At 40.2% G+C, this 18,481-nt stretch overlaps 1 protein-coding gene across 7 annotated transcripts in view; it reads right to left on the reverse strand.

The window, feature by feature from the left end:
• Nucleotides 1-167: 167 nt before the first annotated feature.
• The window catches only part of LOC146467772 (uncharacterized), a 27,981-nt gene continuing 9,667 nt past the window's right edge, over nucleotides 168-18,481 (reverse strand). For 2 of the 7 annotated variants that reach the window (XM_085125194.1, XM_085125195.1), the window contains exon 2: nucleotides 168-2,198. In XM_085125194.1, the coding sequence (XP_084981320.1) occupies nucleotides 1,762-2,198 (437 nt within the window). In that variant the 3' untranslated portion in view covers nucleotides 168-1,761. Of the gene's footprint in view, nucleotides 2,199-6,271; nucleotides 6,514-7,381; nucleotides 7,661-14,355; nucleotides 14,621-17,090; nucleotides 17,659-18,481 lie in introns of those variants that run through there. The other 5 variants (XM_085125197.1, XM_085125198.1, XM_085125196.1 and 2 more) reach the window with 5 other exon arrangements.

Below are 18,481 nucleotides of genomic sequence, written 5' to 3' on the forward strand. Positions count from 1 at the left end.
CTATACCCTTAACATTCTGAGGCTGATAGTCTTTCCCCATGCAAAGGTTACTTCAACAAGCTTCGGTTTCATAACAAACTTGAATTTACAGCCCAGCCAACAAAGTTGATTTTATATCAAAGTTAACTGGAAAAGTTTACATCCAAGCCAACTGTAGACAAGAAAGGTGAGGGTGGCACCGGCTTTATTGAACAATTTCCTATTTGAACTCATTACCCAGACTTTGCAGACTTAAGAAAGTTATTCCAACTTCCGCAATTAAGGCTAAACTCTTTGGCATGAAAACCAATATTAACTTCAAAATATACTAACATGTAATGACAAGAAGTGCAAAAAGTCACAAAAAAGTTGTCACGGGCTTCAGTGATCCACCGTAGTTTAGTTTGAAATTCCTGAATGTGTTATTTTCTAGGAAAAGTTATTTCATCATGATCCCATAACGTGTTCCTTGCCAGAAAAGCGTGGCAGCGTCGTATCGGTGCATGATCTTTAGAGAAGGAACATTTGATTCCTCATTCTTATTGGTGACGTGCGTACCTATGATACGCTTCGTTAAGGGAGTATTTGCTTTAATACTTTAACTACAGTATAATTATGTTTTAACAACTAACTGACTCATCGGATGATGCCGCAATTGCAGAGTTTTGACTAGCTTTGACGCTAATTGGGATACTCAATGTCAGCTATTATACTATACGTCGTGCCAGAAAACGTGCAAAAAGTTTTCCTTTCTCTGACAGGAAAACGTTTGGACTTACACAAACGGAGTCTCGCTTCAGTGATTCCCTTTTAGTTTGAAATTCATGAACTTGGTGTTCCCTATGATAACAGGAAGTTATACCCTGTATAAGTTTGACCATTCATGACCCCATAACGTGTTCATTGCCAAACTTGGCCGCGTGATGTTTCGAGAAGAAACATTTTATTCCTAATTCATATTGATGACGCAAGTGCCTTGGAGTGCTTATGACACAGCATATTCCATGTCATATTTACCATAATTATATTAAAACCTGTAAAGCTGGTTCACTGGATGATGCAATTCCAGAGTTTTGACTGGCTATTTGCATCATGTCCGAGAAAAAAAAACCGCCATTATTAAAGCGTCTTCTGGCCTTTCTTGTAAAATGAAATCAACAAGATCTAGCATTATATTTCTTGGCAGTTTTAATAACACAGGAGGCTTTGTGTTTCGATAGGCAAGAAGAAGATATAGATAACAGGTCAAGCCGGTTTATAAGGAACAATTTTTCCTGCACTTAGCTTGGGCACGTTGGTTAAAAGATGATTGTAGCTAACTCAGCGTTTCCTTGGTTCTTGATTTTTTCATGTCCAACGCAAGCTCGTGGACGAATTGTTGATTTTATATTCATCTTCAAGGGTGTATATTGGGAACTCCTAGCAACTGTAGCAATGTGACTATTTCAGCTATTTAATAAGTGAAATATAAACTTTACGTTTCAGTTACCCAAATTGGTGCAGAGCGCGCTAGAAGCATCAGTTGCCACTTAAGCAAATTAAGATTCTTATTTACTTACTCGTCTGTAAACAATGGTCAATAAACTCTTGACGAAGAAACACGTATTTAATTAAAAAGAAAACGGCTTGAATGTACAAAATTGAGAAACAACTATTCTTCTTACGAATTACATGCCTCAAGATGCAGTGACAATTTGATATACTGTACACACCACGTGTCTTAATTTACACTCTGTAATGAAACAGTTACTTATATGGCTCGCTAATGCTCATTTGAGAGGCTTAAAAACCGAACAAGTACACAAGGCTCGCGGTGACAATCAAGAGAGGGCCGCTGAATACAGGACCAAAGGCGCCATTGCAGTGGCCTGATGAACAGTGCACAGGCCTAGGATTAGGGTCGTCATTGCAGTGGCCTGATGTACAGGGCTTAGGCCTAGGATAATAGCCCGGATGATAAGCGCCATCGCCATTGCAGTAATCGGATGAACAGCAGCTCACTTCACACTTGTATTTAGGATTTCTACATACAGCCACGCTTGACGCTGAACATGTTGTTGCGCACCCTTTAACATAAGCTTCATCCGTGTAGCCCGATCTCCTTTTGGCGCTGGCTTTCACGCATCGAGTGGAACTCAAGCACGTGACTTTGATTTGCTTGGCATTGCAGTCTCCCCAAGAGTGTGTACTCAGGCACTGGTAACATTCACGGGAAATCACTAAAAATAAATTAAAAAGAAATAAATAAATAATGGGACATCAGCACCATTGGTTTCTCCAAGAGTGTGTACTCAAACACTGCAGGTAACCGGCGCGGGAAATTACTGCGGAAAGAAAAAAGATCAGCGCCAGTATGGGAAGACTTACGTGGCTTGTATGATGAGACAGGCAAGTACAAGTTTACAAACCACGCTTTCAGTTATTTAAAATTGCAATTTCATGACAAGCCGGCCAGTTAAAACCCTGAACCTCAGTATCCATGCACGATCCAGCGACTTTTAAACACAAACAAATTCAAAGCTTGGTCTGTGTTCTTGATATTTGATTGTTTAAAACAGGAACATACAATCTTTAGTTTTCACTGCGTAACAGGATATTAAATGCCAAATATTCTTCTGAGTGGTCTTAGCAGTGGGTCATGATTAGCGCTTCAGAGTGCCCAATAGCAGCCCTAGCTATCGTGCTACTTATGAGTCGTAGTTCTGACCAGATAAATTCTGAACGACAATGGGGTATTGCTACAGCCTCCTCACCATTCATGGCAATTAAAAAGGAATAACTGAATAAGAAAAATAAACCGTCAGGGTAAATCGATAAATTGTCGTGATTTAATTGTCAAGAGAAATAAACGGAAAAACGGACAGTCTTTTTGTTCTAGCTTCAAGAGCGTATGGGAATCCGCTAAATACAAAGCTTCGCTCTTTGACAAAATACAGGGTTCTATCGATTCATATTAACTCGTCAAAATCGTTTCTTAAGAAGCTTCATTCCAGCAAAAACCCGCGATGGCCACACCGATAGAAGAGGTCGGTTAAAGACAATTTCTTGCAAGAAACGGTACTAAAGGCGCAAAATGGACCCAACTACGCTGTTGCAGCTTTCATCCGTCCGCTATAACTGCGTTGTTTACATGTGCAGATCGGCTGGTTAAATGTGTAAATCGGAAGAAATAATTTCCCTTCAATTCAGAAACATTTTTGATAAAGGATGTCATCACACTGAAAGCTTCTTAATTCTTGTTGCCTTGAACGTGCTAGCGGAGTTTGTGCATATTAATAATCAGTTCCCCGTTGTATCATTAAATTATTTTAACAAGAATGCGTACGTTGAAGGACTGAGCGTTGGTGCAATAACTATTTTATACACATTAGTAAATAAGTGAGGTGAAGTAGAACAAGTTTTCAACAACCACTTGTTTGATAAATGTGCAAAACCTTCCAAAGGGAAAGTTGCCAGCTCAGCGTCTTTCAGTATCACCTACCTCGAGCTCAGCCATTGATCACAAAATCGAATAAGGAACGCGTTACTCTGGATCAGAACTGCTATGTATGAAGGATTAAAACATTTATAGCAAGTTACGAAATTAAAAAGTTCACCTTACCCATGCATAGGCAAAAACATCAGCGTCACAGTGACAATAGTCAAACGCTGCAAAGTCGACATATATGTTGGCTATATCTATTTCCGCCTTCTTTGATCTGGACGATGTGCTTGAAAGAAGGTTAAATGACTAAGCCAAGCACTGAAAGCATGGCATGGATCATAAATTACATCAGAGTGATCTGAAGTGCTACACAATGCTTGTCAAAAATCACTGCAGTCCCATTCGTCCACTTAAATTGAGCCGATGCCCGCAAGCGCGTTCCTCTTTGGCTCAGATAAGGAGGTCACGCCCAGTCTGTCTTTAATATGAGCATTATTAAAAATTGTTTGTAAAAGTATTATGATCAAAGGTCAATATTCGTATCTGTAAATGCTGGTGCATGTGAGTCGTGCAACTGATTTTTAACTCCAAAAGAAAACTGCAGGCTGTTAGCTGATACCATGAAGAGAGACCACTTGCTAGCTATAGCCGATTGTAGATGTCTACTGCGATCGAAATAAACCATGAAAACAAGTATTGTTCATCAAAGCGTTAAAGGACCGTTCAATCCCTGAAGAACTTCCGTCTAAGCTTCGAGTCGGAAAATACATCAAAGGTGACAATGAACCCTGCCTACTTACATGGAAATGTAAACACATATTCTCTTCAGACCCCTCAAGGGGAGAGGAGAGAATTTTTCGGAGCTTTCTGAGCTCCGAAAAATAAGGAAGGAGCTCAGACATTTGAAAAAATGGCTGAAATAGCAGCTCTGATAAGGCCCAACCCTAAGAACAATAGTAGCTGCTACGCAATTAAAAGAATTACAAGCTTTGGACTGCTACACTTCCGGAAAATTCCAATCACGAGATAGTGATTTTTAATGCGCCCTCAAAAAGGCTGACAGAATGGGGAATCTTTTGCGGATTCCCCACTCAGCTCGTCAGTTTAGAAACTGAAGAGGACTGTGTCTTTCTTTTTCTGAAGTTTCATTCCAACATTACAGCAATCTGATAATCTCCAATATCCAGTCAACACTTCACCATCCTCTATTCGCGATTCATAATTCTGTTCTCAATTATTTCTGCCTCGATCTGACCTTACATTACAATTGCACTAAGATTTACTCAGTTCGATTTGCGCAGCAAGTACTTTCCCGGCAATCACGAGCACAGTAAAATCCCAAGCGATTGTTAAATTCTCATAAATGAGGGGAGGGAGTATTGGGGTCTATTAGAGACCGAAAGTCCGCCAGTGCTATAATATTTCATCCTTCGAATGTTCTGGACATTTTTTCCCAGCATAATGATAAGGAAGCATAATTATACCTGCAGTCAAGCATAATATAATTTGAAGCATGTAGTGCGGTTACTTCAACAGCGGTTTTCCTTCAAAAAATAATCAGACATTCTGCATTTTTCAGTGGGTAAGCGATTCTAGATTTCTATTTTAGCCTGCACAGTGAAGAGCACCAAACAAAGTTGAAGTAGTGCTGAAGACAAGGAGGAAAAGACTTTAGACATTTCGAAGCTGATGTGTTGCTGCCCAAACGAACAATTCAATAAATATCTCAGTGTCTGTGTGTAATGAAGAATCGCAAATCGCAAATCGCAAATGATATTAGGCAATCGTTTTTAATCTGTTAAAAAAAAGGGATCTGGAAATTACTGCACTGATCTGCCGACAGCCGAAAGTGCCAATGAAGCTGCTACGAAACTATCTTTATCGTCGAAACCTGTCAGTCTATGCACGATCCCGCGAATTTTAAACCCAATAAAGTTGAAAGCTTGGTCATGTGTTCTTGGCACTGATTTTTTAAAACGGGATCGATTTGACAATCCTTAGTTTTCACTATGTAAAAGGATGAATGCGGAATAGTCCTTTGCATGGTCATAGCAGAAGGTAATTTAATAGTCGTTCAGAGTGCCCAATATCAGCCCTAGATATCGTGCTACTTATGAGTCGTAGTAAAGACCAGTTAAAAAGGAAGACTGAATGAGAAGAATAGACCGTCGGGGTAACTCAAGAAATTTTCGTTATTTGTAAAGAGAAAGAAATAGAAATCCGCGAAAATACATAACTGTAAGTGGTTTTATTATTGATATTAACGCGTCAAAATCTTTCTTAAGAAGCAAGAAGCTTCATTCCATCAAAACCTAGGATAGACATATCGATGGAAGAGATTGGCTTAAGACAACTCAGTCTTGCAAGTAACGTTACCGAAGGCGGCGAAATGGGCCTGACTACGCTGCTGTAGCTTGATGTGTAGATGATCGATAAACAGTGAAAATTGGAAGAAATAATTTCGCTTCACAGCCCTTCAGTCCAGAAGCATTTTTGATAAATTGTGTGATCACACGGAAAGCTTCTTAAATCTTGTTGTGCTGGCCGGAAATCGTGCACATCATCCACATTCAATCATTAAATTCTTGTAACTTGAAAATACGTACGTCGAACACTGATCATTAAAGAGATAAGTAATTTGTACACTCTTTTGTACTGGAATAACTAGCTGTTTGATGTTTCATTAAGTGCCGCTTGCAAAACCTTCGAGGTGGGAAGCTAACCGTCTTCAGTGTTCTTCCACGAGGTTAGCACTGATCAGACCACATCGAAGCAACGTATTACTCGGTATGGGAACTGTAAACTATCGGCATGAAGGATTAAAACACCTATAGCAAGTTTTGAAACTAATTAAAGAGTTCACCTTACCCATAGGCAAAAACATCAGGATCATGAAAATAGTCAAACGCTTCAAATTCGACATGTTGGTTATCCTTTTCCGCCTTCTTCGATCTGGGGTGTGTCGCTTAGCTCGCAAAGACACTAAATAAGCAACTAATAGAAGCCAAGCACCGAAAGCATGGCACGGATCATTAATTACGTCAGACTGATCTGAAGTTCTACACAATGCTTGTCAAAAATCCCTGCAGTGCCATTGGTGGACGTAAATTGAGCAATTCTCGTATGTACGTTCCTCTTTGGCTCAAGATCAATTAAATGAGGAGGTCAAGTCAAATCTGTCGTCAATATCAGCATTAAGAATTGTTTGTAAAAGTTTTATCATTAATGGTCAATATTTGTATGAGTAAATGCTGGTGCACATGAGTCATGCTACTGATTTTTTAACTGTTCTAAGAAAACTGCATGCTGTTGGCTGATGCCATGAAGAGAGACTACTTGCTAGCTAAAGAGCTGTCAGGAAGTTCAAAAGATCGAAAGAAAGCGTGAATACAGGTACCGTTCATCAAAGCGTTAGAAGAGGTCAGTTAAAGACAATTTCTTGCAAGCAACGGTACTAAAGGCAGCGAAATTGGCCTGACTTCGGTGCAGCTCGGTTGGTTAGCAGTGCAAATTGAAAGAAAAAATTCGCCTCCAGACCTCCAGTGCACTGAAGCATTTTTGATAAATTTTGTCATCACACGGAAAGTTTCTTAAATCTTGTTGTGCTGGTAGAAATTGTGCACATCATCTGCATTTGAAATCATTTAATTATTGTAACTTGAAAAAACGTACGTCGAACACTAATCATTGATGAGATAAGTATTTTATAGACATTTTCGAACTCAAATAACTATGGCTAACAGAAGTGGATTAAGTGATCAGCAACCAGGCTAGCGCTGTTTTATGTTTCATTAATGAAGCGCCACGTGCCTGAAAACCTTCGAAAGAGAGAAAGTTGCAAGCTAAGCGTCTTCAGTGGCTTCCACGTGGTCGAACACATCGAAGCAACTTATATTCCAGTCTGGATCGGAACTATATACTATACATAAAGGATTAAAACAGCGATAGCAAGTTATGAAACCAAAACGTTCACCTTACCGATAGGCAAAAACATCAGGGTCATAAGAATAGTCAAACGCTGTAAAGTCGACATGTTGGTTCTCTTCTTCCGCCTTCTTCGATCTGGGATGTGCCGCTTAGCTTGCAAAGACACTAAATAAGCAACTAACAGAAGCCAAGCACTGAAAGCATGGCACGGATCATAAATTACATCAGATTGATCTGAAGTGCTACACAATGCCTGTCAGAAATCACTGCAGTCCCATTTGTCCACTCAAATTGAGCCGATGCTCGCATGCGCGTTCCTCTTTGGCTCAGATAAGGAAGTGACGCTCAGTCTGTCATTAATATCAGCATTATTAAAAAATAGTTTGTAAAAGTATTATGATCAAAGGTCAATATTCGTATGTGTAAATGCTGGTGCATGTGAGTCATGCAACTGATTTTTAACTCCAAAAGAAAACTGCAGGCTGTTAGCTGATACCATGAAGAGAGACCACTTGCTAGCTATAGCCGATTGTAGATGTCTACTGCGATCGAAATAAACCATGAAAACAAGTATTGTTCATCAAAGCGTTAAAGGACCTTTCAATCAAAGAACTTCCGTCTAAGCTTTGAGTCGGAAAATTGAATACATCAAAGGTGACAATGAACCCTGCCTACTTACATAGAAATGTAAACACATATTCTCTTTAGACCCCTCAAGGGGAGAGGAGAGAATTTATCGGAGCTTTCTGGTCGCCGAAAAAAAAAGAAGGAGCTCAGACGCCCAAAAATTGGGTAAAATAGCAGCTCTGATAAGGCCCAACCCTAAGAACCAATAGTACCTGCTACGCAATTAAAAGAATTACAAGCTTTAGAGCTGCTACACTTCTGGAAAATTCCAATCACGAGATAGTGATTTTTAATGCGCCCTCAAAAAGGCTGACAGAATGGGGAATCTTTTGCGGATTCGGCACTCAGCTCGTCGGCTTAGAAACTGAAGAGGACTGTGTCTTTCTTTTTCTGAAGTTTCATTCCAACATTACAGCAATCTGATAATCTCCAATATCCAGTCAACACTTCACCATCCTCTATTCGCGATTCATAATTCTGTTCTCAATTATTTCTGCCTCGATCTGACCTTACATTACAATTGCACTAAGATTTACTCAGTTCGATTTGCGCAACAAGTACCTTCCCGGCAATCACAAGCACAGTAAAATCCCACGCCTGACACTTATGTAATGCTCAAAAATGAGGGGAGGGGAGGGGGGGGGGGGGGGGCATTGGGGTTTATTAGAAACCGAAAGTCCGCCAGTGATATAATTTCATCCTTCGAATATTCTAGACATTTTTTCACCAGCATAATGATAAGGAAGCATAATTATACCTGCAGTCAAGCATAATATAATTTGAAGCATGTAGTGCGGTTACTTCAACAGCGGTTTTCCTTCAAAAAATAATGAGACATTCTGCATTTTTCAGTGGGTAAGCGATTCTAGATTTCTAAATTATCTGGCACAATGAAGAGCACCAGACAAAGTTGAAGTAGTGCTGAAGACAATGAGGAAATGACTTTAGACATTTCGAAGCTGATGTGTTGCTGCCCGGAGTGAACAGTTGAATAAATAACTCAGTATCTGTGCGTCACGAAGAATCACAAATTGCAAATGATATTAGGCAATCGTTTTTAATCTGTCACAAAAAAGGGATCTGGAAATTACTGCACTGATCCACCGACAGCCGAAAGTGCCAAGGCAGCTGCTACGATACTGTTGAACCATACCCGGTTGCATATCTTTAACATCGAAACCTGTATCTATGCAGGATCCAGCAAATTTTAAGACCGCCAGTATCACCGGTTCCTGTAGCGTGACTTTGACACTGCAAGAGATCCGGACTTTTATGAATTTACACGACTGTTGTTTGGAAACACTGCTTCACCATTTTTCTGCCAGTACGTCTTTCAGACCCATACAAAGACACATGCCTTGGAGTTTCCTGAAGCAGCAGTCACTGCAGATGATTCATTGTATGTTGATGATGTGCTAGACTCGTGTGAGACAACTTAAAGTAGTGCTCACCAGCTACGACGTCAGCTGTCAGAACTGTTAGCCCTAGCCGGGTTCAAATTAAGGAACTGGTCCTCAAATGAACCGATGGTCATCAGACATCCCCTTGGAAGACCGACTATCTACCCTAGAGATAAGCAAAGACGAGCTACCTAAGACCACGACGCTTGGGATAATATGGGAAGCTAGGAAGGATGTGTTCACCTTCCAGGTAGAACCACCTGATGTAAACAAAGCGCCTACCAAGCGAAATGTACTGAGTGCCATAGGCAGCCTATTTGACCCGCTCCAGTCCTTGGAACCATTAACTGTAAGAGCAAAAATCATTATGCAAGAAGTATGGATGGCTAATGTTGGCTGGGATGAACTATTACCTGACGACTTAAATGCGAAGTGGGAGAAGTGGGTGACGGAACTCCCACAACTGTCAGATATTGCTGTCCCCCACTGTCTTCGCCTAGCGACTCCACAGACCACTTCTATCCAAATGCATACTTCCCAAGGATCTACAGAGAAAAGACGGAAGCCTTCTGTCAGATGAGATAACAGCCGCAGATACCTTTTGCACGGATAAAGCTCAAGCCTTCCTTGGCGTGGAAAATGAAGGTTCGCTTACACGACGGAACCCTAAGAGAGATGGTGATGGCTTACTTCGAATGGACGGACGCTTGCGCTTTGCGGACTATCTTCTCTACGACACAAGGAATCCCATTCTCCTGCCAAAGAATTAACCCGTGATAAGGCAACTTGTCATTGATGCACATGAAAAATTTGGCCATGGATCTGGAGTTGAACATGTTCTTATTGAGTTGCGGAGTCGTTTCTGGATCGTAAAAGGAAGACGGGTCGTGCGAAACATTGTCAATACGTGCGCTGAATGTAAACGTCTTTTCACCACAAAGATTGGCAGTCAGATGATGGCTCCGCTTCCCAAATCGATATTACAGTTGCCATTACGAGCCTTTTAAAAGAGTTGGTGTTGACTATGGAGGTCCATACTTAACAAGGACGTGGCACGACCAGAGCAAAACGCTACTTGTGTCTCTTTACTTGTCCAGCAACTAGAGCGGAGCACCTGGAAATTGCTTACTCATTAGACACTTACTCGTCCATATAAACGCATTTACCCGGATAATGTCAAAGAGGGGGACACCGACCTACGTTATCTCAGACAATGGAAGTAATTTCGTTGGGGCAGAGCGTGAACTACGATAGTTGGTGGACGCCCTTGACCAAAATAGGATCACACAGGAAACTGACAAGTTTCATCGTATCGACTGGAAGTTTAATCCCCCCGTCTGCTCCTCATTTTGGCGGCGTATTGGAGGTGATGATCAAAAGTGTTAAGAAAGCAACCAAGGCCATTCTTGGTGAACAGATGTCAGTGACGAGGAGCTTCAGACAAGCATTTGGGGAGCAGAGCGGTTGCTGAATTCCAGATCCATCACGTACGTCAGCTCAAACCCGCAAGATCTTTCATCACTAACCCCGAATCACCTATTTTTGGAAAGATGGGAGGATCGTTTGCCCCTGAAGCACTTGATCACAAACAGGTCTACAACCCTAAAAAGCGGTGGCATCATGTGCAACAACTTCTGGGACGGTTCTGGAAGCGCTGGCGTAAAGAGTTTCTGCCAAGCCTCAATGCCAGAAAAAAATAGTTTCATTCGAGACACAACTTGAAGGAAGGTGACGATGTGTTGATTGCTGAGCCTAATGCCAGGCGAGGAGAGTGGCCTCTAGGTCGAGGTACGGAAGCATACCCTGGTAATGACGGTCTGGTGAGAGCTGTAAGAGTCAAGACAAAGAACAAGGAGTACTTGCGTCCTGTGCATTATTTGTGCCCTCTTGAATATGCAGAGGACAATGCTGAGGAGTGACTTATGTGTAGCTGAGATGACGGCAATAAATGCAAGCATGCAAACTGAAATGGCAGTCATGAACGTTGTGTTAACCTTATAATTGCTATAGGATCATTGATTTGATATGTTGATTTGAACATTGTTGAGAAACAATGACATTTATCATGCTTCCCCATGGACTTTTAGATTTCCTTTATGCATGTTATAAGCTAGCGAATGCATTGCATTCGGGATGGGGATATTAAAGAATCGAATAATTTAATAAGTTAATGTGTAACTCGACGCGTCATAGACTTTCGTAAAACTACCGTTGTATTGTATCACGGGCGCACCTTTTAAAGCGAAATTAAAACGGTGTGGAGATTGCGGTTTCATTGTATTTATTTTGACCGTTCTCGTTGGAGAACGCAATACCTTAATGTTATTTCTAATATTTTTTGCAATGTACTTAATTGCTGTTATTGTTTTATCACCGGTACTTCTTGCATTAATTTTTTTCGGGCTTTCTTTTCGCAACTGCTAACTGCGAGGACCTTTCTTCCATTTGATCTTTCATCCGCAGCTCAAAATACATGTTTTATATATTTACATCGTCTTCTTCATCCTTCACTGGTAAATTACGAACTCACAATATGACCAGCTCCCACTTAGCTTGATAGCTCAGTCGGTAGAGCATTGCATCGGCATCGCAGAGGTCATGGGTTCGAATCAGGCTTTCTTTTCGCAACTGCTTACGTTGCGTACTTAAAACTGCGAGGATCTTTCTTCTATTTGATAGTTCTTGACTTTGCCGGGAATAACGTTACATAACATAGTACCTCTCTCCTTAAGAGAAAGTCTTTCTATTTCTCGGAATTTGAAGTTAGCGTCTCGAAATCTCGCGCTCGTAGAATTTGGACCATCTTAAAGTCTCGAACTTTGAATATTTGAGTCTCGAAGTCTCGCAAAATGTCGAGCAAGAGACTGGAAAGAGTGTCATCTATTTCTGTGCAAGGGATGATCAACGAAAACATGTATGAAGAATGGCAACCAAAAGAGAAGGTTGCTCCTGAGTGCTTGACAATTACTGTCCAGGACTCAGAAGCTGTCAGAGTGTCGGGCTCGAAAATTGTGGATCGAGACAATGAACTCTCGGTCTCCGATTTAAAACAAGGGTCTTGCACACTCGCAAAGGCTCTGGTTTACCATTCTATACCCCTAACATTCTGAGGCTGATTATAAGTCTTTCCCCATGCAAAGGTTACTTCAACAAGCTTCGGTTTCGTAACAAACTTAAATTTACAGCCCAGCCAACGATTTAAGTTGATTTTATATTAAAATTAACTGGAAAGGTTTACATCCAAGCCAACTATAGAAAAGAAAAGTGAGGGTGACACCGGTTTTCTTGAATAATTTCCTATTTGAACTCATCACCCAGACTTAGCAGACTTAAGAAAGTTATTCCAACTTCCGTAATAAACTGAAAATGTATAGTATGCCTTTAAGGATAAACTCTTTGGCATGAAAACCAATATTAACTTCAAAATATACTAACATGTAATGGCAAGACGTGCAAAAAGTAGCAAAAACGCTGTCACGCGTTTCAGTGATTCACGTTTAGTTTGAAATTCCTGAATGTGTTTTTTTCTAAGAAAAGTTATTTCACCATGAACCCATAATGTGTTCCTTGGCAGAAAAGCTTGGCAGCGTCGTATCGATATCGGTGCATGATCTTTAGAGAAGGAACATTTTATTCCTCATTCTTATTGGTGACGTGCGTACCTATTATACGCTTCGTTAAGGTAGTCTTGGCTTTAATACACGACACACCATATTTCGTATATTAACTACAGTTTAATTATGTATTAACAACTGACTCACTGGATGATGCCGTGATTCCAGTGTTTTGACTAGCTTTGCCGCTATGGGATATCAGTGTTAGCTATAAGACCATACATCATGCCAGAAACGTTCAAAAAGTTTTGCTGTCACTGACAGGAAAACTTTCTCACTTGCGCAAACGGATGTCTCGCTTCAGTGATTCACGTTTAGTTTTAAATTCATGAACTTGGTGTTCCCAAGGGTAACAGGAAGTTATTCCCTGTATAAGTTTTACTATTCATGATCCCATAACGTGTCCATTGGCACAAAAATCTTGGCCACATGATGTTTCGAAAAGGAACATTTCATTTCTAATTCATATTGATGACGTAAGTGCCATGGAGTGCTTATGACACAGCATATTCCATGTCATATTTACCATAATTATATTAAAATCTGTAAAACTGGTTCACTGGATGATGCAATTCCAGAGTTTTGACTGGCTATTTGCAACATGTCCGAGAAAAAAAAACCCGCCATTAAACCATCTTCTGACCTTTCTTGCAAAATGAAATCAACAAATCTAGCATTTATATTTCTTGGCTGTTTTAATAACACAGGAGGCTTTATGTTGTGATAGGCACGAAGAAGATAGATAACAGGTCAAGCCGGTTGATAAGGAAACAATTCTTCCACTTAGCTTGCGCTCGTTGGTTATAAGATGATTGTAGTCAACTCGGCGTTTCCTTGGTTCTTGATTTTCTCATGTCCAACGCGAGCTCGTGGAAGAATTGTTGATTATATATTCATCTTCAAGGGTGTATATTAGGAACTTCTAGCAACTGTATCAATGTGAATATTTTAGCTATTTAATAAGTGAAATATAAAATTTACGTTTCAGTGACCCAAATTAGTGCAGACCGCGCTAGAAGCATCACTGTTGCCACTTAAGTAAATTAAGATTACTCGTCTGTAAACAATGATCAATAAACTCTTGACGAGGAAACACGTAGTTAATTAAAAAGAAAAATGCGTAAACGTTCAAAATTGAGAAACAACTATTGTTCGTGCGAATTACATGACTCACGTTTCAGTGAAAATTTAAAATGCTGTGTACACACCCGGTGTCTTAATTTACACTCTGTAATGTAAACGTTACTTATATGGCTCGCTAATGTTCATTTGATAGGCTTAAAAACCGAACAAGTACACAAGGCTCGCGGTGACAATCAAGAGAAGACTGCTGAATACAGGACCAGAGGCGCCATTGCAGTGGCCTGATGAACAGTGCGTAGACCTAGGATCAGGGTCGCCATTGCAGTAGTCTGATGAACAGCAGCTCAATTCACACTTGTAATTAGGATCTCTACATATCTCCAGGTCTGATGCCGAACATACTGCTGCACACCCTTTCGCGTAAGCTTTATCCGTGAAGCCCGATTTCCTGTAGGCGCTGACTTTTACGCACCGAGTGGAACCCAAGCACGTGACTTTGATTCGCTTGGCCTCACAGTCTCTCCAAGAGTGTGTGCTTAGGCACTGGTAACATTCACGGGAAATTACTGCCAAAAGAAAAAAAGATTAGCGCCAGTATGGGAAGACTTACGTGGCTTGTATGATGAGACAAGTACAAGTTTACAAACCACGCTTTTAGTTAATTAGAATTGCAATTTCGTGACAAGCCGGCCAGTTAAAACCGTACCTGTATCTATGCAAGATCCAGCGAATTTAAAACAACAACAACAACACTTTATTAAAACAGAGAGTTACAAGTTAGTTATATACCTACCCGCAAATAGCTAAAGCTAGTCGAGGCGGGTAGGTATGACTAGACTAAACTAAATGCAAATAAATTTGGTGTTTATAAATTGACAGCAGCAACTAAAATAAAAGTCAAAAAAGTAGTAAACAAATGAGTGAATATACAAAACAAAAAGGATTCGCAAGCTGGTAGAAATTACAGGATTGTTCCAAATTTACAAGCTTTCCATTATTTCAAGAATTGAAGAAGGTGTAAAGTAAGCATTTTCTTTTTTTTTAAATTTGATTAGTGTTCATGTATTTGTTTTTTTAATAATTTTCCGATATCAGACTTTCTAATATTATCCGGTAAAGAATTCCATAGCCGTGCGCCAAATCGAGAAAATGAATTCTTTAGTTGATCAAGACGTGAAGACATGATATAAAATTTGTCGGCGGTTGCTGACGTAGTGTTGTAAGAATGTATCACGTTCTGAGACATGTTTAAGTAAACACAAAAAGAACAAAAATAAACACAAAAAAGATTCAAAGCCTGGTCTGTGTTCTCGGTAATTGATTGTTTAAAACGGGAACATACAATCTTTAGTTTTCACTGCGTAACTAGCCTCCCACGCAGACGTTCTTAGGGGTTCGTCACGCGTTCCTGCCCCGCGAACGTCTGCTGAAACGAACAGCCACTTTCGTTCGTCGACTGCGGACCAATCAGGAGCGTGTCCCAACTTCGGGTAAACCCGTGTTTGATATTAAAAATATTGCCCTATACAGGGTGGCGGACTTAAATGTGGTTTTTGGTCATGTGTGCCAAACGTTTGGTATTAGGGAGTTGAATGCGTATCAAAGAGAAGTCATAGAGCAATTTGCGCAGAAGAAAACTAAAGGTGTTCGTAAACCTTCCAACTGGTTATGGAAAGTCACTTATTTATCAAGCTCTATCGTTTGTTTACAATTCAATTCTTGAAGCTGCTGGTCACTGATTGTTGTTGTGGTTTCGCCGCTTGTAAATCTTATGAAAGACCAGGTAGACAAATTGGCAAATCTTGGAATTCTTGCCGCTTCTCCCAGTGAAATCACTGAAGAAAATGCAGGGTGTTGTGGAAGGAAAAATTTCAATCGTATAAACTATATGCACGTCCAGAAGCGAAAATATCGCCACGGGTGATGATTTCCGTTGTTTTGCAGTATGTGATTGGCTTTACTTGTCATAATGAGTCAATGCTGATTGGTCTGTTCAGGCAAAGACAATTTGCCGACGAACGGAAGTGGCTGTTCGTTTCAGCAGACGTTCGTGGGGCAGGAACGCGTGACGAACCCCTAAGAACGTCTGCGTGGGAGGCTACTGCGTAACACGATAAATGCCGAATATTCTTTTGTATGGTCTTAGCAGTGGGTAATTAGTTTTTCAGAGTGCCCAATATCAGCCCGAAAATAGGGTATTGCTACAGCTTCCTCACCATTCATGGCTGTTAAAAGGAATGACTGAATAAGAAGACTAAACCGTCAGGATAAATCGAGAAATTGTTCTAATTTGTCAAGAGAAATAAACGGAAAAACGAATCTTTTTGGTCTTCAAGAGCGTTCGGGAATCCGTGAAATACAAAACTGCGTTTGACAAAATATTGGGTTCTATCGATTCATATTAAGGCGTCAAAATCCTTTCTTAAGAAGCTTCATTCCAGCAAAAACCCAAGATGGCCACACCGATAGAAGAGGTTAGTTAAAGACAATTTCTTAGTTACTAAAGTTACTAAAGGCGGCGAAATGGACCTGACAACGCTGCTGCAGCTTTTATCCGTCCGCTATAACTGTGTTGTTTACATGTGCAGATCGGTTGGTTAACGGTGTAAATCGGAAGAATCCAGAAACATTTTTGGTAAATTTTGTCATCACACTGAAAGCTTCTTAATTCTTGTTGGTACTAGCGGAGTTTTGCATATTAGAAGTCTCCGTTGGATCATTCAATTCTTTTAACAAGAATACGTACGTCGAACGACGGATCGCTGGTGAGATAAGTAGTTTATATACACATTAGTAAATAAGTCAGGTGAAGTAGAAAAAGCGATCAACAACCACTTGTTTAATCCACCCGTAACGTGCAAAACCATCCCCCAAGGGAAAGTAGCCATCTAATCGTCTTCTTTCAGTATCACCTACCTCAAGCTCAGCCACTGATCACAAAATCGAATTAGGAACGTGTTACTCTAGATCGGAACTACTATACATGAAGGATTAAAAAAATTATAGCAAGTAACGAAACTAAAAAGTTCACCTTACCCATAGGCAAAAAAATCAGGGTCATGAGAATAGTCAAACGCTGTAAATTCGACATGTTGGCTATATCTATTTCCGCCTTCTTTAGTTTGATCTGGACGATGTGCTTGAAGGACACTAAATGACCAACCTAACAGAAGCCAAGCAGTTAAAGCATGGCATGGATCGTAAATTACGTCAGACTGATCTGAAGTGCTACACCGTTTGCTTGTCAAAAATCACTGCAGCCCTATTGGTCCACTTAAATCAAGCCGATGCCCGCACGTACGTTCCTCTTTGGCTCAGATGAGGAAGTCACGTCCAGTCTGTCTTTAATATCAGCATTATTAAAAAAATGTTTTTTGTAAAAGTACTATGATCAAAAGTCAATATTCGTATGTGTGTATGCTGGTGCACATGAGTCATGCAACGGTTTTTTAACTCCAAAAGAAAACTGCAGGCTGTTGGCTGATACTATAAACAGAGATTACTTAATAGCTGTAGTACCGGTAGGTGTCCACTGAGATCGAAATAAAGCATGAAAACAGTAATATTCATGAAAGCGTTAAAAGACCGTTCAATCAAAGAACATTGAATACATCAAAGGTTACAATGACCCCCTGCCTACTTACATAGCAAAAATTTAAATACACATTCTCTTCAGGCCCCTCAAGGGGAGAGGAGAGAATTTTTCGGAGATTACTGAGCTGCAAAAAATAAGGAAAATAATTTTTTTGAGCTCAGAAACCCGAAAAATTGGGTGAAATATCCTTCTTTGATAAGGCCCAATCCTAAAAATAAGAGTAGCTGCTACGCAATTAAAACAATTACAAGCCAACTAGAGCTGCTACACTACTGGAAAATTCCAATCACGAGATAGTGATTTTTAATGCGCCCTCAAAAAGGCTGACAGAATGCGGAAGCTCCGCACTCATCCCGTCGGTTTAGAAACTGAAGAGGACTGTGTCTTTCCTTTACTGAAGTTTTATTCTAACATTACAGCAATCTGATAATCTCCAATATGCAGTCTTCACCATCCTCTATTCGTGATTCATAATTCTGTTCTCAATTATTTCTGCCTCGATCTACCATTGCGCTAAGATTTAGCCAGTTCTATTTGCGAAACAAGTACTTTCCCGGCAATCACGAGCACAGTAAAACCCCAAGCCTACACTATTGTAATGCTCCTAAACTTGAGGGGTCATTGGGGTCTATTAGAAACCGAAAAACCGCACAAAAAAAACACCCAAAACCGAAAAACCGAAACTATATTTCGATCAAAACAGAAAACCAAATAAAAAACCATCAAAACCGGCTCAGAAGTTTTAATGGAAAATGATCGTGTGAAACCGTAACAAGGCTTTCCAGAGTAAACCAGAGTAAAATTTTGAACAGTGTAACTTTTACATTGATTA

The sequence above is a fragment of the Pavona decussata genome, unplaced genomic scaffold (genome assembly GCF_977016875.1).
Source record: "Pavona decussata unplaced genomic scaffold, jaPavDecu1.1 SCAFFOLD_134, whole genome shotgun sequence".
NCBI lineage: Eukaryota > Metazoa > Cnidaria > Anthozoa > Scleractinia > Agariciidae > Pavona > Pavona decussata.